Raw genomic sequence first — 25,332 nt, forward strand, 5'->3', positions numbered from 1 at the left:
TGTACCCAAATCTACCCATAAATGTTAGTTTTCTCATTTAAAAAGATAAATAATTGGAAAACCGGAGACAGAAGATGAGAAAATCAGAGGAGCAGTCTAGGGGTACAACCTCTGAATAATCAGAGTTCCAGAATGACAGAAGAGAACATGGAAATCTTCCCAGAATTGAAGGAATAGGGTTTCCAGACTGAAAAGTGTCATCAAATGCCTAGTACAATTCTTGAAAACAGATCCACACAAGGTTTATCATAGTGAAATTTCAGAACACTGAAGATAAAGAGAAGATTCTCTAAGCTTCCAGAAAGATAAAATTGTTCACATAAAAAGGATCAAAATCAGAACCAGTTCAGACTTCTTGACAACAACAGCATAAACTAGATGACAATGGAGCAATAACTTCACAGTTTTTTAAATTCCTTTCAGCCTTGAATTCCATACGCAGCCAAACCATCAATCAAATATGAGGATAAAATGAAGACGTTTTCAGGGATGCACGGTCTTTTTAAAATGCATCCTTTCTCAGAATCTATTAGAGGTGGTGTTCCACCAAAATAAGACAGTAATCCAAGGAAGAGAAAGATGTGAGTTACAGAGGATAAAAGCATTAACACAGGAGAGAACTGAAGGACATCTCTAAAGGATACTAGTAAAGAAGATAGCAGGATGACAGTATGCAGCAAATGTGACTCAAGTCAAAGCTTTTGAAGGTCATTATCCCCACTAGATAGATGTGCTGAGTGCCATCCTCCCCCAGGTGCTTTCTGCTTGCATCGCATTTGTAATCCGACTCATGAGATTCCTCTCATGGACCTGCCCACTGACTTTCCCAGAAGGAGGCTCTTATAAACTGTCAGGGAAAATGAAACTAGACTGTGACCCAGAGATTCTGGGACTCTTCACCAAACATTGGCAGTATTGCCCTATCTTTACCTAGCTAGGTGTGAACTTGCTACTAGTCAAATTTTGTATTAATCACCTTTCACACACATCTATATGCATTGTACATATGTACATATATGTATGTGTAAACATATGTATTATATATACATATATTTATACACATTTTTGTATATTTACATCCATATTTATTGAATAATAATAACATTATTGATTGAAGAAAAAAATAAGAGAATACCCAATGAAGTTATCGCCTGTATCATCACAGAGCATAGGATGAACTAACCAACATGCAGGTCAGGGCAGCAAACACAGCTGGTTAACAGCAGATTGAGGAAGCCGGACATGATCCTTGTAGGGGTGCTGGTGAATGCCTCCCCAGCAAGTCTCTGTGGCCCAGACAGCCCAGTGGACAAGACACTGGGTGATCCAAGAAAAAGAATGAAGATGAGGACCATTAGGACTCCTTCAACTGTCACAATTTATTAAGCGCACTTTCTGAGATGCCACTCTGTGAAACATAAGGATGCTGTCATTTAATTCACACAGTAACCCTCCAAGACCAATAAGATCACTTGTACATTACCACGGTTTAGAAAATTGAATCAGTCTGTCTGCCAGGCCATGCTCTTGACCACCACAGTGAACAAGGAAGAAGAGACCAGATCTCAAAAAATTAAAAAGTAATGAAAATCAACAACCTGATTGATCTTAAACTCATCCTTTATGGAAATATAAAAAAAATTAGAGTCTTTTGCATCAACAGGCATCTAAGAACTTTTCCAAACAATGTTCTTACAAAAAAAAAAAGAGAGAAGCAATTACATTCCAATAAAGAGCTAAATAGAAGGAGGGGGGGCTGTGGGGAAGGGTGAGAAAAGGAGAGGAGAAAGTGAGAGAAAATGTGAAAGAAGTTAGTTACTAAGGTGAAAAAAAATTGAAAAAAGAGAGGAGGCATGGTCAAAATCAACTAAGTAAATAAACCTGCATCCTTGGGTTACAGCACCACTGAGCACAGTGCTGTATATAAGCAGGAAAAGCCGTGTCAAAAAGACCTGGGCTTCAGATTCTACCTCTGCTACCTATCAGCACAGATGGAGACAACTCTCGGGAAAAGAGACAACACAGATTTGTTTGATGAAATGATTGGCCATCAACAAGCGCCCCGAGCCTCAGTTTCCGCATCTGTAAAGCGGGAAAAGAAAGCCTGCCTCTGGGGCTACAAGAAGGGTCCATCTCAGGGTCAGGCGGCCAGGGAGGGCTGGGCAACCGGGCTGACAGTGATGGCTGTGCTCACGCCCTCGGCCATCACTCCCTGACCGCACTGGTCCACGGTGCCCGTCTCCCCACCCCCATCCCCACCCCGACTGTGACGTCCCGGAGGGCAGGGTTCTGTCTCTGCTATTCTGTCTTGTTTGTGCCCCTGTCTCCACCCCAGCCCAGCCCACACTGATGCCCCGGTCAGCTGAGGAAATGGTCTGGTTCCCAGGGATGGGGACACCCTGAGGACGCACCTGGTCGCTGCGGGCGACCCCGTAGCGCAGCTCGTTAACGAAGTGCTCGCAGTTCTCGCTGGTCAGCTTGTAGAGAACCTCCTGGCCCACCAGCTCCTCTGCCCGCTGGACGATTTTGCTGGGAGGCAACGGGTCATACCTGCCATCGTGCTTGTTGTTTACCTGGTACCGGTCTCTCCCGGCTACGACGCACAGCCGCTCCCTCTTCACGATGGCCTTATCGGTCAGCGCAGACATGACACTGGCCGCACCAGCCCCCGCGATTTCGCCTGTGGATTCAGGATGAGGAACAGAGGGATTGGCCTGGGCCGGCCCACAGGGGCTCAGAGCAGCCCCAGCCTGGCATCCGCCATATACACAAGGGGATGAGCAGATATGAAAGTGTCAGAGATGTGTGGCTTTGGATAAGATGCTTGTGGTCTCTGGGCCCTGATTTCCTTATCTGAAAGGAGGAGGAGTTAAGTTCCATGATTTGCTGTGATTATTTTTAATCTAGAGAAGCTGGCCTTCAACACCCTGTGACACTTCAGCAGCCCTCTTGATTGTGCAAATATGGCCCTGAGCATACCCATTTCCATGGGGGAATGGAGTGTGAACTTTTTGTGATCCTACCATGACTGCACTTCCATGACACATACAAAGCTGATTACTGCAGAAATGGCAGATGGATTTGCAGAAGCGGATCCCATCCTTCTTGGAGCAAAGGGACCAAAACCCCAAGCTCCTCCCAGCGGTGTGACACCAGGGAGGTCTACAGGGTACACCAGCACAGCCCTGGCCAAAGCTGAGGGGCTGCACAGGGGAACAGGCTTCCAGAAATGAAATTGCCTTGAAGAAAGGGATTTGGGGTCATTACAAGGACCGGGATGGTGGGGAGGGAAAGCTGATGCCCGCACAGAGATTGAGCATCCCTCCCAATGCAGCCAGCCTACACCATGTGGGGAGGGGCAAGCTTTGGGTATGACGGCTGAAAAAGTGGGCTTGCACTAAAGAGGCAGACCCCAGGGAACATCACAGAGGAGGCTCACTCTCCCTCAAAGAGCCTCTGTGGCCCTGCCGCAGTCGGGAACCCCTAGGGCTCTTCCCAGCAGGTGAAGCATCCTATTACACTGGGCAGGACCCATCCTCCACTGTGGCACCATGTGACAGCAACAAGCAAGGCAAGAGGGTCCGATCAGGGTCCAGGTCCTGTTCTGCTATGCTTGCCAAAGAGGACTAACCCCTCTGCCCTGGGTACAGTCCTGAGATTTTAGGAAATGAGAAGAATTCAGACTTGCTATTAATAGGGCAGGAGGAGCTTGAAGGATTCAGCGAAGTAAATAAAAGATGGTTCTGCGTTTGAACCCGAGTTTGTGGAAAGGGTCAGTGTGGGGACGGGATCAGGGGAGCTCCTGAGACCCATCCACCTTCAGCCCCTAGGCAGGTGGGCAGCAGGGCTGGGACTGGGGCAAGGCAAGCAAGGTGCCTGGAACAAAGAATTTCAGAGGGAACCAACTCTAAGGGATGAAGTTCAGAGTCCACACCTAAGAGTGAGGACTTCCTTATACTTTGCTCCTGGGTGATACCGTGCTGAGTGAGGACACAGGCTGACAGTCAGAAGCTGCGGGTTCTGATTCTGGTTCCATCACTGCATGGTTTTGACGTGTCCTTTAACTTTCCTGAGCCAACACTGGGAATCCACAAATACCAACTAAGATGGATTCACGAACATACATCATTATAGGAAGTTAAAGTTCCTTTTAAAAGAATGATTTTCCTTTTTAAAGGTAGTCTAAAGTTAGTCTAAAGAAAACACCAATTATACAATTGAAGAGGGGCACATGGACATGGCAAACAATTGATGACTAGACCTGGGGGAACCTCAGATTTGAGAGTATAGCGTCGTGTTTAAATGCAGGGAATAGAGAGTCAGACAGCCAGGGTTTGAGTCCCACCTCCACAACTTTCCTGCTATGTGACCTTGGACAAGTGGTTTAACTTCTGAGTCCCCAATTCCTTGTAGAATAAGGCCAGTAAGTTCTACCCGTGCCTACAATACTGGACCGGGAGCTGCAAGGATGAAAGACACTGACTAAGTAAGGTGCCTCCACCAGTGCCTGGTACAGGGTGAGTGCCCAGCAACTGTCCGCTCTCGTTATTATTGGGTTGTTCTCTAAGCTTCCTTCCAATTCTACTTTCCACCGTTTTCTCAGTAGCAGGTTGTCAGTCCTCCTTGCCTCACCTAATTCACGGGATTTTTGTTAAGCTCTAGTGAGAAGATGCAGATAGAAGCATCTTTTCCCTTTCAGGAGCATCACTTACCCAATGATGGGTGTCACAACTGTCCACCCAGATCCCCTGTCATGTCTTTCCCTGTCTCCTGTCCAGCAGTAACACCCACTCAGTGCAGTCAAGCAACACCAAGGCCCTACTCTGTGCCAGGCCTTGTCCAAGGTGCTGAAAACAGACATGAAATAGACAGCTCACCTGCCTCAACTAGTTTACACTCTAGTGAAAGGACACTGACAAGCAGCAAATAGAAAAAATGACACTTTCCGGTACTGAAAATGCTATGGAGAAGATTAAGTGAAGTCACATAGAAGAGGATGACCAGGGGAAGCTGCTCTCACTCAGGGCTGGGGAAAGCGACACCCAGAAATGGGCATTTGAGTTAAGACTTGAATGATGAAGAGGAGGCAGCTGTGCTGAGAGCCAGGAAAGAGCACCACAAGCAGCATGTAGAGCAAAGGCAAGGACCTCAGGAAGAAAGGAACGTGGCATGCCTGAGGCTGCAAGGAGCCCAATGTGGCTGAAGTCTAAAGACCCAGGAGGAGGGAAGAGGAAGCTTCAGGAAGGTCACAGAGGCAGGCAGAGGCCAGACTACGCCAGGCTTCACAAGTCACAGCACAGATTTGAAACATATTCTACATGTGATGGAAACTCCAGTCGAAACTTTAAGGAGAGGAGTGACATAATCAGATTTATATATTAGAATGATTATGGTGGCCACCCAGTGAAGGAAGGACTGACCATAAGTTGACTAGAGGCAGAGAGACCAACAAGAAGCTGCAGTAGCATCAGGTGAGAGAAGATGGTAGCGTACCCCAGGGCACAGCCGTGGAGATGCTAAGAAGTAATCAGATTGGGGGTCTGTTGTGGAGATAAAACCAATAGGATTTCCTGATGGATTAGATATGTGGTGAAAAGGATCGAAGATGATGCCTAGACTTTTGATCTAAGCAACTGGATGGTATTGTCCACTGGAACCCTCCATTTGGGGTATATCAAGTTCAACATGCCAATAAGACACCCAAGTGAAGATTCCAAGTCAGGAGGTTACACAAGTCTGAAGCTGAGCAGTGTTAAAATCAAGTTAAGGTAATGGTCTTAGGGAGACACTGACAAATCAAAGGTGTTAGTAGCCAGGGGACCAGATGAGGGAGGAGTAAAAAAAATAGGGATAGGGACTTCCCTGGTGGTGCAGTGGTTAAGAATCCGCCTGCCACTGCAGGGGACACAGGTCCCATCCCTGTTCCAGGAGGATTCCACATGCCTCGAAGCAACTAAGCCCAAGCGCCACAACTGCTAAGCCTGTGCTGGAGAGCCCATGAGCCACAACAATTGAGCCCACGTGCCACAACTACTGAAGCCCGTACACCTACAGCCTATGCTCCACAGCAAGAGAAGCCACTGCAATGAGAAGCCCGTACACTGCAACGAACAGTATCCCCTGCTCACTGCAACTAAAGAAAGCCCACTCACAGCAACAAAGACCCAACACAGCCAATAAATAAATAAATAAGTAAATTTATAAAAAAAAATTAGGGATATGGGAGAGGAGGAGGAGCTACCACTCACACAGGACACTAAGAAGGAGGGCTCAGTGGGAAAGGAAGAAAGACAGTGACAAGTGAAGAGCAGAGAGAGCTCACTCGTGTTAAATGCGGCAGAGAAGCCAAGTAAGCTGGGACCACGATATTGATCGTATTGACGTAGCCTTGATAAGAGCTGCTCCAGGAGGAAGAAATTCTGCCTGGTGAAGGGAACTGAAGAGAGGATGGCAAACGAGGAAACAGCAATGGTCATGGCAGACAGGAGATCTGCTCCATGAGAAGTTAGCTAGAGAGGATGCAAGGTCGAGGGAGTGTTTGTTTTATCAGTGGGAGATATTCCAATGGTTTCTAGGCCAATAGGAATAATACAGAAGGAAGGGGGGAATTAGAGGGCAAAGTGCTTGTGAAGTAACAGGAGGGTGTCCAAGGCACACATGTAGAGGCTGGCTTTTTAAATAAGGGCAGGGGCACATTTGTATTGAAACAGAAGAAAAGGCAGATTATGTGGTTGCAGGTGTTGGTGCTTTGGTTGACCAGGGTGGGGATGGTGACATCTACCGTGGTTACTTATGATTTCTCTGTAAACACAGGTGACATCACTCATTTTGCTACCATTCTTAGTCAGCAAAAGACACACGCAAGAATGTCCAGAGCAGCTGCTCACAGAGCACCCCACAGCTGGAAGCATCGATGCCCATCAGCAGAAGAATGGGTAACAGACTGAGGGGTATTCACATAACCGAAGGCACACAGAAATGGAAAAGTCAGAACAGGGACGGCCTCACGGGCCAGTGAAAGAGCCAGACACAAAAGAGCACAGGCTGTGTGATTCCTCTGCCCTAACCTTCTAGAACAGGCACAACTAACCTACAGCAGGAGAACCTAGGAGAGTGGCTGCCTCTAGGGAGGGAGAGAGGATAGGGAAGAGGCATGAGGGGGCCTCTTTGGGGAGGGGAAATGTTCTAGATCTTGATAGGGTCATGGTCACATGGATGGATACATCTTTTTAATTCACTGACTATACACTTGACTACATTGTGCACTTTACTGTATTTAGGTTATACTTCAGTTGAAGTAAAAAGTTTGAGAAAAGGGGTGGGGAATTCTCACAACAATTCTCCAAGTCAAGGATTCTTAACCTCAGGTTACAGATGAGGAAACCAAAGGTGGAAAGTGAAACTGGATTCACAGCCAAGTCTGCTGCCCAAACACCTGTGCTCTTCCCAGGAGATTTGCACTTAAGGATCAAAGGTATTTTATACAAAGTCATAATATATAAAATACATGAAAAGCAGAACTGCCTTCTTGGAAGCCCAACTCAGTCTCTCTGCATGGCCCTGGGGTTCCAAGGAGCAGGGTTTGAAAACCATTGCCCCACACCAAGCTGTCTTCTTGTAGCACTCAGGAACCAAGTGCCAATTGTGGAGGCGTGGGGGGGAGGTTGGCAAGAAGAATGTAGGGGTCCCCTGTTACCCACAGCTCCCCCATCTCCCTCTGCTCCCACCCAGCACAGTGGAGCCCTGGGCGCCCTTACTTGGGGGGGCCAGGTGGATCACATATCCATCGCCAACGTAGATGGCCCAGTGTCTGTAGAAAGGGCGGAAAATCTCGATCAGGTCTCCAGGCTGGGGCTCTGGCTGCAAAACCAAGAAGAGGGCTGTTAGAGGTGATACCAGGGCTTGGAACCAGGGGCCAGGCTCAGCTAGAAGGGGGCAGCTCAGCGGCCTCCAGCTCACAGCGCTCCAGGGCATCCTCCTGAGCCATGCCGGCCAGTCCAATGCCAGTCCCACTTCACAAGGCTGTGTCCCACACCTGCAGGGTCTACGGGCCTGCCCACCTGTCATTACAACTTGCAAAGCGCACACCTGAGGGCTTCTTCATTAGCTGGGGTTTCTGCCTTATTGTTCCTCTTTCTAGGAATATGATTTCTTGACCTCTTACTCTGAGCCAAGCACTCTGCTCAGGGTTTTACAGGCACAGCTCAATAAACTCACACAACCCTCTTATGAGGTGGGCACTGCTGTAAACCCCATGTTATGAGTGAAGAAATCAAGGCTCAGGGATGCAAAAGAATGTTCGCAAAGCCACACAGCCCCTGAGTGACATGGTCAGGACTCAATGCTAGGCTGCCTGATACCCAGGCCCAGTGTCCTGACCACCACACTGACCATCAGGCAAACGCTACGGGTTAGTTGATTAAAGCTGCTCATCTGGGGACCCTGAGGGGGCGGGGGGGGGGGTCAAATTGCAGGGTGTCTCACAGACACTCTCTGACCTGGCTCAGGGCCTGGCAGAGAATTGGTGTCAGCCTCTGGCAGTAATGTCCCCTGGCTGCTCATCCCAAGGATAAGAGGGTGTGTGTGTCTGTGTGCGGGGAGTGGGGTGTGTGTGTGTGTGTGTGTGTGTGTGTGTCTGTATGACAAGCGAAGGAAAACTCTCCTCTGCGCTGTGCTCACACCAGTACTTCTGACACTGGATGTGTGGGTTTCCCACAATAAGCAATTCAGTCCTCGGTGCACACGGACTGGGCGTCCCACAATTTAACTCAATTCTGACACGAACGGCCCAGAGTTCGCGCAGACCCCACAGGCATAGTCCTAGAAGACTGAGACCCCCACACACCTCAGACAGCAATTGCAAGCCCCAGGTTGTTACCTGTACTCTGAACAACCGGCTAGAAATTGGGGGTTCTGACAACCCCCTCCTTAGGTTCGACAGTTTGCTGAAACAGCTCATAGAACTCAGGAAAACAGTTCACTTGCTAAATAAGCAGTTTACTAGAAAACACACAAGTCAGGAGCAGCCAGAAATGCAGAGGGCGAGCTGTGGGGGGAGGGAGGCAGAGCTTCCGTGCCCCTCCGGGGACCACCTCTCTCCAGCACCTCCATGCTCTCACCTACACCCTAGTTAGGGGTTTTATGGAGGCTTCAGTGTAGACGAAATTGATTAAACCATTGGCCACTGGTGATTAATGCAACCCCCAGCCCTCCGATCACCTGGTCGGTTGAAAGGAGCTTATGCTGAATGACAAAAGACATTCCTCTCGCCTCTACCACTCGGGAAATTCCTCGGGTTTTAGAGCTCTGTGGCAGGAGCCCAGGACCAAGACTAAATATACATTTCTCATTATATCACAATGAGCGTGTGTGCGAGAGTGAAGTGTGCGTGCGTGCGCAGGGGAAGGTGGGAAGGTTGCTGAAATGCTCTTCAGAGCCCGCCCTGTTAGGGGAGCTCAGCCGACCAGAGCCTGAGAAAACTCGGGGAGATTCAAGATCATTTTCATTCAATATATTGAGGCTCCATTACCAGACATTGTGCTAAGTGCTGCATGTGGGGGTTGCTCTTACTTGGACCAGAATTAGGGGTGATGAGCTTCTCTGGTCCAAACCAACCTTAAATCTCTTTAGAACACCTAGAGACAGAGCCCATCAGAGCTTGTTCCAGCCTCTCGGCCCTTTCCCACTCACCCTCTTGCTCTTAGGAGACAGACCCCTAGGGGTTTGCCCACTTACCACCGCCAAACTCTGTGAGCCTGACTGAGATATTCTGTCAAAGATGAAGGGGGAGCATGGACTCCCCCTTGTATGGCCTCCCCTGGGATAAATATGATGGACAATGGGAAGAGCCAATCACAACTCTACAGTGGCTGTGCAGCAGGGTCCATGGCAGTTCATTTCTATTTATAGAAACACTAAAACTGCAAATGAGCATCCCCTATGGCCGGAAAAAAAAATCTTTTCTCTGGAATTTTACAGATGAATCATGTTGTTTTATTGCAGTGATTATAATTTATCTTCCTAGAAGACAGCACCCAGACCTTCCTGAGAACCTATTTCAGAACACTGGACCATGGTGACTTATGAATCCCATTTGTTTTCCAGAATAAAAGAAAAAATATATATTAATTATTTGGTGAGAATTATGGGGTCTTCAAGGATCCCCAAAGGGGAATTTAACTGGGCTTTTCCATGAATAAGCCAAGACATAAAGGTAAGGCAGAGACCCAGCCCTCAGGGAGGCTACCGATTTGAAAAGGAGACAGTTGGGACATCAGTAATATGATGTCAAGTAATAAGCAGCCATTAGGTACACAGACCCGAGGAGCTCCCTGTGTCGCAGGCAGATACCAATGAAAGGAGACCTACACAGAGAAACATGCTTGCAAACTATACATATATATTTATACACAAACACACACACACACACAGAGCGACTAAAATATCTACAAAGGAACTCAATTTATAACACTAAATACTGATGCTAAGTGAAAGAAGCCATACCAATAACATGCATGCTATGTGATTCCATTTACATGTCATTCCAGAATAGGCATCACCATAGAACAGAAGTCAGTGGTTGCTAGGGGCTAGGAGTCAGGAAAGGGGTTGACAAGAAAGGGGCACGAGGGAATTTCAGAGCAATTAAACTTTCTGTACTATTCTGTACTTGATGGCGGTGAATGGTTCCTCAGTTTTCTGTGTTTATCAAAACTCATCGATTAGTAAAGCATAGGCAGACAGATTTCTGTGTTCTGGGGAGATCTGTGAAGAGTAATATATCAGCAATATTCTATGAAACCAATTGCCTAGGAAAAGCATGGAAAGGCACAAAGCTATCACAGATATATGTGTTTAAAAGGCATATGAAAAAGTAAAATAAAAATAAATATATTTATATATTATAAATGTTATAAATATAAATAAATATCTTTGCATTTAAAAAAAAACAACTCATCAAACTGAACACTAAAAGCGTAAAGTAGACCTTAATTTTTTAAACACTAATTTTTTAATACATAAAATGTTTTAATTGTTTAGATTATTTTATTTTTTAATACCAAAGTTTTTAAATTTCTTGATTATTTACTTATTTTATATCTTTACTTTAAATCTTCTATTTGGAGAATTCATATTCTTTTTACTTTTTTTTCTCCCCTGCTCTTTATTGGAGTATAATTGCTTTACATTGTTGTGCCATCTTCTGCTGTATAACAAAGTGAATCAGCTGTATTTATACATATATCCCCATATCCCCTCCTTCTTGAGAAGCCTCCCTCCCACCCTCCCCAGCCCACCCCTCTAGGTCATCACTGGATCATGGAGTTGATCTCCCTGCGTTATGGAGCAGCTTCCCACTAGCTATCTATTTTACATTTGGTAGTGTATCTATGTTAATGCTACTCTCTCACTTCGTCCCAGCTTCCCCTTCCCACCCCACCCCCCGCTATGTCCTGAAGTCTGTTCTCCACATCTGCATCTTTATTCTTGTCCTGTCACTGAGTTCATCAGTACCATTTTGTTTTTTTTTTTTAGATTCCATATATATGCATTAGCATGTGGTATTTGTTTTTCTCTTTCTGGCTTACTTCATTCTGTATGACAGACTCTAGGTCCATCCACCTCACTACAAATAACTCAATTTCATTCCTTTTTATGGCTGAGTAATAGTCCATTGTATATATATGCCACATCTTCTTTATCCATTCATCTGTGGATGGGCATTTAGGTTGTTTCCATGTCCTGGCTATTGTAAATAGTGCTGCAATGAACATTGCGGTACATGTTTCTTTTTGGATTATGGTTTTCTCAGGGTATATGCCCAGTAGAGGGATTGTTGGGTCATATGGTAGTTCTATTTTTAGTTTTTTAGGGAAACTCCGTACTGTTTTCCATAGTGGCTGTATCAAGTTACATTCCCACCAACAGTGCAGGAGCGTTCCCTTTTCTCCTTACCCTCTCCAGCATTTACTGTTTCTAGATGTTTTGATGATGGCCATTCTGACCATGCTGTGAGGTGATACCTCTTTGTGGCTTTGACTTGCATTTCTCTAATGATTAGTGATGTTGAGCATCTTTTCATGTGTTTGTTGGCCATCTGTATGTCTTCTTTGGAGAAATGTCTATTTAGGTCTTCCGCCCATTTGTGGATTGGGTTTTTTGTTTTTTTGAGCTGCATGAGCTGCTTATATATTTTGGAGATTAATCCTTTGTCAGTTGTTTCATGGGTGAATATTTTCTCCCAATCTGAGGGCTGTCTTCTTGTCTTGTTTATGGTTTCTTTTGCTGCGCAAAAGCTTTAAAGTTAAAAACAAAAAAAAACAAAAACAAAAAAAAAAAAAAAAAAAAGCTTTAAAGTTTCATTAGGTCCCATTTGTTTATTTTTGCTTTTATTTCCATTATTCTAGGAGGCAGGTCAAAAAGGATCTTGCTTTGCTTTATGTCATAGAGTGTTCTGCCTATGTTTTCCTCTCTTTATAGTGTCTGGCCTTACATTTAGATCTTTAATCCATTTTGAGTTTATTTTTGTGTATGGTGTTAGGAAGTGTTATGAATTCATTCTTTTACAAGTAGCTATAAATTTTTAACTTTAAAAAAATGGATATCTACAATTTGAAAGCAAAAAAGCTGTGATTTTTTTTTTATATTCAGTCATATTGCCTGTCCCTTGTAAGGGCAAAAGGCAAATATTTCCAAATATGCACTAGCTTAAAACATGACACCACTCAAGGGAATTTCTTTTTTAAAATGAAGTGAAAGGTAGTGGACTTGCCCATGGAGCTCTATGCACTAGTTAGAAGCTAGAACTCGATGTTCATGTGACCATGTGGGTAATCTTTTAGATACAGTGCTGAGTGAAAAAATTAGATTGAGCTCTGCAAAATACCACTTGTATATATTAAAGATACTCACACACAAGCCAATAATACACATATTATAAGAACCATACCTGAAAAAATAATTTTCAAAAAGCAACAACAGGACTTCCCTGGTGGCACTGTGGTTAAGAATCTGCCTGCCAATGCTGGGGACACGGGTTCGATCCCTGGCCCAGGAAGATCCCACATGCGGCAGAGCAACTACTCCTGTGAGCCACAACTACTGAGCCCATGTGCCACAACTACTGAAGCCTATGCACCTAGAGCCAGTGTTCCGCAACAAGAGAAGCCACTGCCATGAGAAGCCCGCACACCACAACAAAGAGTAGCCCCCACTCGCCACAACTAGAGAAAGCCCTTGTGCAGCAATGAAGACCCAACACAGCCAATAAAATAAATAAATAAATAAATTTATTTTTTTAAAAAAGCAACAACAAAGGAATCTAAAGAACACATATTAAATATATTAGGATGCTACCTAGCTATTGGGAAGATGGAGAGAGGAACGATGATAAAAGGGAACTTAAAAAAAACAGAAGACAAGGGGTCTTGCAGGGACGAGTGAGGACAGGGTGCCATGAACAGAGGATATAAATAATTCACACTCTTTCACTAAACTCTAACCGGAGAAACAACTGCTTAATGATACACACAGCCAACTGAGCTGAATCAAGATTAAGAACTTGAGAAATCATGCTATAAAACTAGAAGTATTAGAACAAAAGTCATTAGGTCAAATTTGTGCCTCTGCTTATTACTGTATGCAAGTAAAGAATGATCTTTACATTTTTCAATGGTTGTGGGGAAAGTCAAAAGACAGAGTATTTTGTGACACATGAAATTATATGAACTGCAAACTTCCGTGTCTATGAAGTTTTACTGGCACACAGCCAACCCCATGATTTACCTTGTGGCAAAGGGTGCTTTCTCTCTACAGCAGCAGAGCCGTTGCAACAGAGACCAGAGATAGTAAAATATTCACTCTCTAGCCCTTCAGTTTGCATCAACAGTCATCCCTCCCTCACGCAGCTTGATCCCCAGTCCCAGAAACCTAGTTGTATCCTGTGGTCAGATGGTTCTTCCCCCAGGAACAAGGTCAGCCAGCAGAGAGCCAGAAACTCTCCAGAGCACAGTAACCAGGGCTTTCCCACACAACACAGCCAATGAGAAAGACACAGCTGAGACTCTGCGCCCACGGGATTTCAGAACAAAAAGTCTTTATCCTCTCCACAAAGGCACAGTTTACAAAGAGCTGTGCAACAGCCATTTTCCTTAGCAAGCAAATGGAGAACAATATCGGGCCTCCGCAACTCACACTGGAAAAACCACCTAAACAACCGTTAACAAGGACCACTTAAATAAATCATCTTATATGTAGATACAGCCAATAGAGAGAACAACTTGGATATACACAAGCAAACATAGAAATAATCGAAAAAAAGTAACTTGGAAAACATGATCCCATTTTTGCTTAAAAAACATTGTTGTACATTCATATGCAAAATGTATGAGCTGAGGAAAATACAACAAAGTGTTGTTTATTATATACAGTGGGGGTTGGGATTCAGAGACTTTTATATTTTATGTTATATTATTTTATTGGTTTCTTACCAATGTGAATTATTTTTCTAGTAAAAACTTTTAAAAGAGTTTTAGATGGGAAAAAAGTCCTTCATATTGATGAAGTTGCAGTTTTTTAATTGAAAAAGATGTCTATTTCTGTCACCAAAACTTCTTGAAACCATCTCCCATCTGGAGCCTGTAAATATTACCATGTCAGTGATGCTTAAAAATCATTAACACTTAAATGTAACACAAAAAACCATCAAATAAAATTTTAAATAGTATGGGTGGATGTGTACCAGATCTTAGAATAGAGGAAGACATTCTAAAGATAAAGGCCAAAGAAAAAGGCATTAAAGCAAAAGATTAAAAGTTGTTGAAGTTCTTATTAAAAGTTTCTATCACTGCCTGTTACATTCATACTCCCTTTTAAAAGAAAGTGACCACCCATAATCCCAGCTGCTCAGGCAGCTATATTTTATACCCTGTGACAACTGCATCCCAGCTTCCACCAGCTGGAACAGAAAAAGGCACAGGCCACAAGCAGTTCAGCATCCTGTGATCCTTCATGATAAGTGGGCCTGGGCCAATCAAATTCTCTATTTCTCTCTCAAAAATTTGAACCAAGTAATGAAAAAAATAAAAAACAGCTTTTGGGAGAGAGGCTAAAATTGAAAAGTCATGACATAGAGAAGGCAAGGGAGACTGCAGTGAACCACAGGCCAAACCAAGGATGGAGCCCTCACACCCACTCTGACCGAGTAGAAGACCCCTGCTGACAGTGGGAGAGAAGGAAGCAGGCACACCCAGAACAGCTGGCTGAGTCACACTGTGCCGGGGCGCTAGAGGGGAGATGCACAAACTCCAGCTGCCCAGTGCCTGGAATCACCGTGATGCTGAGCTGCCGCCCAGCCCCTGGGAGCCCCAGCCTTATTACAGCTCCTGTACTCAGATTTTCAAGAGAACCCCCTTACTGCTCCACATGTGTCCTAAGAATAAACCTTCTTTACTTGAGCTGGTTTAAGTGGGCTGCCGGTTACTTACAACCAAATGAGCCAGACCAGGACATTCTGTGCATTGAAAAAACAGCACAGACAAACGACCATGCCCACCTGGAAGAAAACGAGAGCTTCAATATATACAGAGTTTTTGTGAATCAATAATAAATTTAAACATCAAAATTGAGAAAGGGTATAATAAATAATTTTAAAAGGAGAAGTTCATATTACCAGTAATACAAGAAAACATATTCTATCTCACTAGTAATCAAATAAAAGTAAATTAGGGACTTCCCTGGTGGTGCAGTGGTTAAGAATCCGCGTATCACAACGACTGAGCCCACGCGTTGCAACTATTGAAGCCTGGGCGCATAGATATGTCCGTGCTATGCAATAAGAGAAGCCACTGCAATGAGAAGCCCATGCACCAAAACGAATAGCCCCAGCTCTCCACAACTAGAGAAAGCCCACGTGCAGTGACCAAGACCTAATACAGCCAAAAAATAAAATTATATTAAAACCTGGTTTCAGGGCTTCTTAGGTGGCACAGTGGTTGGGAATCTGCCTGCCAATGCAGAGGACATGAGTTCAATCCCTGCTCCAGGAAGATCCCACATGCCGCGGAGCAACTAAGCCTGTGCGCCAAAAAATTAAAAAAAAAAAAACAAAAAACCTGGTTTAGGGGAAAATTAAAATACTAATACTAAATATAGGAAAAGATGCAGGTACACAGGCATCCTTAGTCACTGATGATAGGAGTATAAATCAGTACAACTTTTCTGAAGGTCAGTTTGGCAATTTGTATCGCTAACTTTAAAAATATTCATATCCTTTGACCCAATTTCTATTTATAGACCAGATCTTAAGGAAATAATATGAAATGCCTATGAAAGACATCACAAAGTCACATCTAATGGCAAAACATTAGATAACTAAATATCCCACATAAAGAGATTAGTTAAATCTTGCCATGTTTATATACTAACACGCAATTGAGTTATGTTTTAAAAATTATCTTTTAAAAGAATACTAATGGACAAGAAGTGTCTATAATACAATGGTTAATAAAAAATCCTGTACAATCAACAACTCAGTTTTTTAAGTAAAAAAAAAAAAACAAAAAGCTTTACAAAAAATGTTATTTTTTTAAACTTGGTTCAAAAAAGAAAAACAACGCATGAAAAAAAAAACTGTGGAAATACATCAAAACATAAACAATGTTTATTACTAGGTGATGATATTTGGGGTATTAATTTTCTTTTTTAATTCTTTTCTAGTTTTGGAAATGTGTAAATACATGTATATTTGTTTTAGAATCAGAAAACAGCGTAAGGCTTGAGAAACATCACTGTTCAATTTGAGGTAATCCACACAGTTACTATTGTGTAACAAAACAAAAGCACACAACAAAAGACTAGAAAGATAGATACCAACATCCTAACAGAGATTCCCTCCAGGTGCTGGGGCTAAGTGTGGTTATTGTGATTACTTTGCTTCCTTGTTTTTCTGCATTTTCCAGCTTTTCTGCAGTGAGCATTTTTAAATTTGTAACATGGTCCACAACACTTCATTATGAAAATTTTTCAAACACTAGTTTGAATTTTCAAATATTCGAAATGAAAGCATTTTTCAGTAAACATCTGTACACCCACCACCTATACTCTGCTGTTATGCTACTGTATTTTTGCTTTATCACAACTATGTCCACCTATTCATTTCAGCTGCATAGCATCTTTAAACTCTTCTTCTGAATGTAAGTGATTGGTGTTCTGGGAGAGGCAGAAGTAAAGCACTGAGGGAGTCCAGGACAATAACAACAGTGACAACTGCACTAAGACAAGCCTGTGACGTGCTCTAGAACTCACTGGGTTCCTGACTCCAAGCCTGCAGTCTTTATCCCAAGCTGTGGGGCTCAGACACACAAATTGCAGTAGAAGGGGTTGCTGGCATGCAGAATCACCCTGCCCTTAACAAACTCCCCATCCTGCCCCAGGGAACTGGTGTAACTGGTCAATGACACCCTTGAGAATCCCTTCACCTTGGGGATACCCACCTCTGCCTGGGAGGGTCAGAGAACTCACTCATTAGCTCATTTATTCAACAGATGTTCACAGAGCCAGGCACTTGGGCTATGCCTATGGACAAAGCTAAGATACCTTCTTCTCAGAGCTTTTGTTCAGTATCAGGGAGAGAGTCAGAAATTTTTTTCTAATTTCTTTAAAGCCTTAGTAAATGAGTTAATCATCTACAATATTAGAAGAGATACCAAATAAAAACAAAAAGAAAGAAAGAAAAGGTAGGGCAGGGTTAAGGGGGCTGGAGTGGGATGGGAGGGGGAAGGCAGGAGGGAATTGCCATAGTAAAAGGGGGTCAGGGAAGGCAGAGAGTGGGTCCTGCAGATGTTGAGAACATCCAGGCCAAGGGGACAGCCTGAGCAAAGGGCCCAGGTAGCAGTGTGTTAGAGGCACAGCCCAGAGGCCAGCGTGGCTGGAGTGGATGGGGGAGGGGAGGAGGGGAGCGGGGAGGGGGGAGAGAGAAGTTGTTGGCTGAGACGAGATGCGGGCAGCAGGGGATGAGAAGTAATGGATTCTGGATTTCTTTGAAGGTAGAGCCAACAGGATTTGCTGTTGGAATGAGGTAGGGTGTAAAGGAAAGAGGAGTGAAACATGACTTCAAGGTTTCTGGGAGGCTGAATGGGCAGGCTGCAGATGGGGAGGGCATGCTGGGTTGAAGTGTCCACCAGGTAGCCACCAGGACAGGCAGGGAGGCAGCTGCATGCGTGAGTCTGGAGGTCAGGAGAGGGGTCTGGGGTGAGGTCACTGTTGATCTTTAGGAGAACAGCTCCTATTGGGAGTTGGAGGCAAAAGCCCCGCTGAAATGGGTATAAGAGAGACGAGGAGGATAGGACGTCCTCCTAGAAAGGCAGCAGCTGAGATTCTGTTGAAGTCTTGAAAGATAAAGGGGAAGTGCATGTGGTGGAGACAGAATTCAGACCCAAATCCTACACTTTTTTTTTTGTCACACCTCGCGGCATGTGGGATCTTAGTTCCCCAACCAGGGCTCGAACTCACCCTCCCGCCCCCCCCGCCCCTCCCCCTCCCCCTTGCATTGGGAGCATGGAGTCTTACCCATGCTTCCCAAGACCACCAGGGAAGTCCCAAGAGTGTTTTTTTTTTAACTCAAGGCCACTAAGGAAGCATTCCAATCCGCCTACACTCAGCACCATTTAGCCCCATCATCAGAAGTTTGCAATTTTCTTTTTTTTTTAATGAAATATTTCAGGCGTACACAACATACAGAAAGTAGGCTAATGAATATGGCTGCTCTGTGTTCCAATCAGGATGTATTTGGCTATAAGAAACTGCTTACTGATTACAGCCTTAGGGCTCTGAAGCAAGACACCCTAGGTTCAAATTCCGGTTCTACCACTTCCTAGCTGGTTACCCAACTTCTCCCAGATCCGTTTCCTCAGCTCTAAAATGAAGATAATGACAGCACCTGATTCATGATGTTGTCCTGAGGATCAAACAAATTAATATTTACAAAACACTCAGCAAATACTACCTGGCACATAGGTAGTGTTCTGTAAACGGCAGTGTTTGCTGCCACTGTTCTGGGAGGTGCTTTTATTATTTTGGATTTGGAAGGTCACAGACAGCTCCAGGACCAGCTGGAGACACTGTGGAGGTTGTGAAACCCAGCCTGAAAGCAAGTTCCCCTTGTCCCCAAATCACATGCTGCGGTGACTGTGGACATCCCTCACCTCGCCCACTTCATTTCTGATACTCTGGGGAAAACATCTAGAAGCATAGAATTCAAAAACAAAACCAAAAATCTGAAGTCCAGGGAGAGTGCTGAGAAGGGACTTTCCCAGCAGAGAGTCGGGAGTTTTGATGCCAAGGCTTTAGCAAGAAAATAAACCCCCGAGGAGCCCACCGTCAACCCTGTCTATCTGAGGCTGCAGTGTCAGAAGCAGGGCCCGGTCCACCCTGGGTGAGTCCCCTCTGTTCTATTGCTGTGTAACCTGCAGGAATCATTTAACCTCTCTGAGCGTCTCTGGTAAGACAGGGCCGTTAAAACCCACCCAGCGGAGTTGTGAGAGGAATAAGTGAGATAATGGGGGTGAAAGCTGCAAAAGCACTTTAAGCCTATTAGAGGGTTGAGACCCTGTGCCTCAGGCTGGGTGGATGCAAAGAATTCGAGGTGGGGGCAGACTCCCCAGCATCAGCCCACTGAGAAGGTAGAGGAGGGGTTGGGCTGACACGTCACCTCTTCCCTTGCCAGCCTCTGGGAGAGGTGGGCACCGGTCCAGCCCCAGCAGCCCAAAGGTCATGGATATCTTGGAAAAAGGAGCCAAAACCCATTCACCCTCCCAGGCTCTTGACCTCCAAGCTCCAGACCTGTTCTACACGTTGAACTTCACCCCACGGGAACCAGGACTCCCCCTGAACTCATCTGGGAACCACCACCGCTGTCACCAGGCACTCGTCGGGTTTCCACAAGTTACCTGGAATCTTACCAGCAGCACCATTTACTGACTAGAAAACAGCACAGAGATGGCAGGTAACTTGCCCAAGAGAACTCCCTGAGGAGCAATGCCAGGATTACACAGCAGGTCTTCCTGAATCCAAAGGCCAAGTTCTTTTCACCACGCCCAGTAATTCACATGAAGCTACTGACATCTGATCGGCATCCCCAAGGTGAGCTTTGCCTCTACGTCCCTGTGTTCTAGGCCTGAAATGCCCTTGGCTGTCCACTGGCAAATTCCTACTCTTCCTTCATGTTTCCACCTCCTCAGTGAGTCCCCTTGACTCCCCAGCGGAGAGTGTCTATCAGCCGCAGCCCTGTTTATCCGATAATATAATTGTTGAGCTGAGCCCCCGGGAAGGAGTGATCAGTTTCCCTGCCCAGCGCGCCAGCTACACTGAGCAGCCAGCCTGGTACAGACAACACTCTCAGCAGAGGTTTGTGGGCAAGAGGGACACACTGTTTCCTCCTCAAGCCCCTCCCAGCCTTGCCCCTGCCCCCAAAGTGCAGATGAACCCCTGCCCTGCCCGAGGCAGCCGCTTCTCCCCACTCCCCTTTGCACCTTAACTAGCTCCACCGAGATCTGTCAGGTCATCAGGCACACCTGGAGGGTCATATAGGAGTCGATAAGGGAGTCTAGAGTCCGAGATCACAGCAGGCCCATTGATTTCTGCAAATCTGGAGCCTCGGATGCCCTTTGGGTCTCTGGCAGCAGCTGCTCAATAAGCCACAGGCTTAAGCGCAGGGTGGGTGGAGAAGGGAAGGCAAAGCTCCTGGCCCACAGATTCTACTCAATTTAAAACACAGAAGGGAGAGAAACGGTCAGCACTGGCCCTGACGGGGAGGCCTCAGGGCTGGACTCCACATGGTAGACACGCAGCCTCTCCGTCCCAGGGAGGTCCTGACAGCTGCTTTCACAACAGCTAACATTTGTCAAGCTCTAAGAGCCAGGCAAGGGCACACCCAGCGTGGGAAAGTGAGAGCTGAATCCTCTGGGTGCAGACAAATAGGGGAGAGTTGTCCCTAGAGAATTTTAAAACAATGAGAAGACACAGCAAAAGTCAGCCTTCTCTTTATTATCACCATGGGCGAAGCCTTTTAAACAATATCAGTGATACTGGTCTAAGTTCTAACTCATGCAGTTCCTGTTGAGATTTAATAATATATATGTGAGTTTTAATTAGTACACTGTCAGTTCTTATTCTTTAAGAAGCTTACTCTGCTACATGGAAGTCTAATCAGAGAACACTCAGATATACAGTCAGCCCACACACACACACACACACACACACACACACACACACACACGCACACAGACAGACTCGGCTATATGTGTCTGTTCCAACAGTAAGTTGCGAATGGCTCAGAATGGTTCAAGTTCACTTTCGGCACAGTTTGGGCCGCCAACCCCTGTGGTCCTAAATTTTTCTGTTTAACCAGAAGACAAGTCTTCTCTCTCAGCACAAGAAAAGTGTTTGAAAGAGAAGTGTCTGAAAGTCTGGATCAGTTTCACCAAGAACTAGACTCTTATTCTAAAACAATGGATTAAATAAACGTCAAAGTTCACCATCATTCAGCCATTTTCTGTGATGTCTGCCAAAGAAGAAAACCTGGGGAAAATTTTGCCAAATAAGATAAAAACTTACAATGACTTTTCTGGTGAAGATGTTTTAGTGAAAATGTTTTAAATGTGGATATATTTAAAAGCCACTAGACTGGATAAACAACAAGGTCCTACTATATAGCACGGGGAACTGTATTCAATATCCTGTGATAAACTACAATGGAAAAGAATATGAAAAAGATATATAGATATTTATCTATAACTGAATCACTGTGCTGTACAAAAGAAATTCACACATTGTACATCAACTCTACTCCAATAAAATTTTAAAAATAAAAATAAAAAATCGGGAATTCCCTGGTGGTCCAGTGGTTAGGACTCCATCCTCTCACTGGCGAGGACCCAAGTTCAATCCCTGGTCAGGGAGGTAAGGTCCCACAAGCCACATATTGCGGCCTCCCCAAAAAAAAAGAAAGAGAGAGAGAGAAATACCTAGAGGTCAGCAAAAATAAATAAAAATAAAAAATAAAGCCACAATATGTCAATTGTATCTCAATAAAAGTTCTTAAAAAAATTTAAAGAGAAAAATAAAGCCACTAGAATTAATTTTTTAGACATAGGCAGCATTGCTATTTCTCCAATTTATTATGAGATGGGATTTTATCAATCTCTGACAAAGTTATCCTAATGTTTAAGGCTTTTCCTATTTGTATATCTGTTATTTCATATGAGAAAAGCTTTTGAAATTAAAACTAATAAAAAGTGTTCCTCTTGACATACACACACCACTACAAGGGTGAGTCAAAACTTATCTGCATTCTGGCTGTAGAATTTACAGAAGTTTTAATATAACTGGGGTGCGGATAAGTTCTGACTCACCCTCATATACATAAAATAGATAAGGAGCTACTGTGTAGCACAGGCAACTCTGCGGAATACTCTGTAATGACCTATATGTGAAAAGAATCTAAACAGTGGATATATGTATATGTATAACATACTCACACTGCTGTAAAGCAGAAAGTAACACAACATTGTAAATCAACTATACTCCAATAAGAAATTTTATTCAATAAATAAAAATGTTTTGTGTTCAACTGTGAATAAAGACAGGTTGACAGATCTAGCTCTCCTGGGTGTTGAACATGAATATACAAAGAAGATCTATTTCGTCAGAGACAAGGACAACTTTTCATAAATTAAAGTTCATAACAGAAACTGTAACGGCATTGTTATTCACTACTGTGACCAAGCTACATGTAAGGATGTTTTTGTCAAAAATACACTAATGCAATTACAAACTATTAACCCACTACTTCTCTTTTTCTCTATAACACCTACTTTATTTTTCAGTTTTTATTCTTTCACTGGTATGATTTCATATCCAAAGCTCAAGGGAAGAAACTTGACTGTGTTTCTTTTCTGGCCATTATTACTATGCATTTCATGATTATTACTGAAAATAATGTCGTTCGGTAAAGGAGAGGGATGTTTTTAAATGACCACTCCAGGCATCAAATATGCCAGGTGCTAAGCCCTTTACACGGATTAAATCTTAATCATAATAACAACATAATCATAATCACAGCAATGAATTACAGTTGAGCACTTAATATGTGTGTGAAGCACTTCATAAGTATTAAGTCAGATAATCCTGGCTCTGGGGAGCAGAGTGGATTTGAAACGTGATCAAAGTGCCACAGCAAGGTGCTCAGCAGGAACACAATCCCAGGGGGTCTACCTCAACAGCGCGGCTCAGAACCTCTCTGCAGCGGGTCCTGCTAGGCTGAAAGGAAGCATTTGCTAAGCCGCTTGATGAGCTCTGAACCACATCACAGGTTAGAAATAGGAAAAGGGAGAGTTGGGAAATTGCTGGGAGGGTGGGTCCTGAGGCGCATCAGCTGAGACCACAGAAGGACCCTGTGATCAGACCCAGGCGCGCGCGGGGTGGGGGAGGGGGCAGCAGGTGCAGCCCCAGACACTCAGCCCAGGAGCCCATCCAAATGTTCTGGTCTGATCGCCGGGGCCTGTTTCAGGCAGGGCGGCCTCCAAACCTGCCCACGCCAGTTCTCACACTGAGACAACTCCAACGGATACCCACCGACCTACATCTCTGGCCAGTGGAGGTGTGGCCCCACATCCTCAAGGACCCTCTCTCTGAAGTGAGACTCAGACCCACCGCAACACGGCCCCCACCCCCAGCCCACGCCCGCCGCACTTACAAAGGGCGCGTGCATCCTCTTTGGTGACGCGGGCGATGGGGGGCCCTCAATTTCAGGCTGGAGTTGGCTTTCTCAGCTGCGGAAACGCCTGGAAGCAGGGGGAAGCAGGGATTCATTGTACAGAAACAGCAAACAGCGTCCCCAAGACCCCAGGGGACAGTGGCGTCTGGCGGGGACACCGTGCCCTGCCCGGTTGGTCTCCAAGCCCTCCCAGAACCACCGGCTCACTCCCTGCGAGTTCCCCGCCGGACCCCTCCCTGGCCCTGCCCTCGGCTGCGAAAGAACCGAATCCCGTGAACGGGGACAGGGAGGTTCACCTGAAACCGGAGAAGCCGGGCGACGCGGCGACGGGGAGCGCGATGCGTGTCACCCGCGCGGGCGTCGCGCCCCAGAGAGTCAGCGGGGCCCTCCCTCCCCGGCCGCGGCCCTGAGCTGCTCCCTAACTTGTTCACTCCCCTCTCACCCATGTTCTCCATCCCCCACACAGCCCGGGACACCGAGAGAGTCACCCCAGGCGCCTCACCCTTGCGGAAGGGCCGGGAAGTACCGCTCCACCCACCTCGCCGACTTGATGCGTAGCGCGGCCTCCACGGCAAACGGAACCGGATAAATGGCCGCAGAGTCCCGGCCAGCGTGAGGTCACCCGGCCCCTCCTCCTCCCCGTGTGACTGGCTCATGAAAGCCTCGCAGAGCTCCCTGCCCGGGCGACGGGGACAGCCTGCTCCTGCCTCTGGGGCAGGCGGGCCAGGATGCTTCCGGCTCACCCCCAACCCTCCCCGCACACGCTCCCCCGCGCGGAGGTGCCCCCCGACCCCAGCTCAGGGCCACGGCCTGCTCACCGCGTGGAAGCACGCACGCGCTGTGGCCCGCTCAGCATTTAAGATCTCGTATACACATCACACAGGAGTGTCATCAATCTGCTTACCTCCTCCACTCAAGTGGGCTTATTCTGTAGTTTTAAACTACAGTAGGCCCCCGGTATCCGCTGTGTCTCTTTCTGTGGTCCATTGGATAACAAACCGGGAGAGGCGAAACCATGCATAAAGCTGGGACTGTCTCAGGGTTCCGTACTTCCTGCGGTTTCAGGCATCCGCTGGGGGTCTTGGAACATATCCCCCTACGATCAGTGGGGACTACTGTATATTATGCTTTAAAGCCATTTGAAGGAAAGGGCTCAGCAGAGAGAAAGTACTTTTAACTATTGGGTCTTAAGCCATCGGATATCCCCAAAACCTGGCACCAACCTGGCACACAGTAGACATTTCAGGAAAGAATGAATGAATGAATGAGGGAATGAACGAGGGAATGAATGACCCAACCCAGGCCCCTCCTGTGCACTGGGCTGTGACTCTGCAAGGGAAGAAGCAGCTCCTGTTCATCTCTGTTTTCCTGCCCCTTCACGCCCACACTGCACTTGGAATCAGCACGCCTGAGCCAAATCCTGGCCCTGGCTACCGACAGGGTTCAGGGCACCCTTCCCCCCTCAGCCTCAGTTTGTTCATCTGTCAATGGAGTGGTGATGATACTGTACAATATATGATATATAGAAATATATTCCATCAGGGAGGCGAATAAAGTGG

General features: G+C 45.6%; 1 protein-coding gene across 5 annotated transcripts in view; it reads right to left on the minus strand.

Moving 5' to 3' along the window:
• LOC130849784 (phospholipase A and acyltransferase 3) overlaps positions 1–24,429 on the minus strand; it is a 29,874-nt gene extending 5,445 nt beyond the window's left edge. Inside the window, exons 1-4 of one of the 5 annotated variants that reach the window (XM_057728944.1) lie at positions 24,312–24,429; positions 23,753–23,840; positions 7,758–7,860; positions 2,412–2,680 (exon numbers count right to left, since the gene is read on the minus strand). In XM_057728944.1, the coding sequence (XP_057584927.1) occupies positions 2,412–2,680; positions 7,758–7,860; positions 23,753–23,767 (387 nt within the window). In that variant the 5' untranslated portion in view covers positions 23,768–23,840; positions 24,312–24,429. The other 4 variants (XM_057728943.1, XM_057728947.1, XM_057728945.1 and 1 more) reach the window with 4 other exon arrangements.
• Positions 24,430–25,332: the final 903 nt, after the last annotated feature.

Source organism: Hippopotamus amphibius, chromosome 3 (genome assembly GCF_030028045.1).
Source record: "Hippopotamus amphibius kiboko isolate mHipAmp2 chromosome 3, mHipAmp2.hap2, whole genome shotgun sequence".
Taxonomy (NCBI): Eukaryota; Metazoa; Chordata; class Mammalia; order Artiodactyla; family Hippopotamidae; genus Hippopotamus; species Hippopotamus amphibius.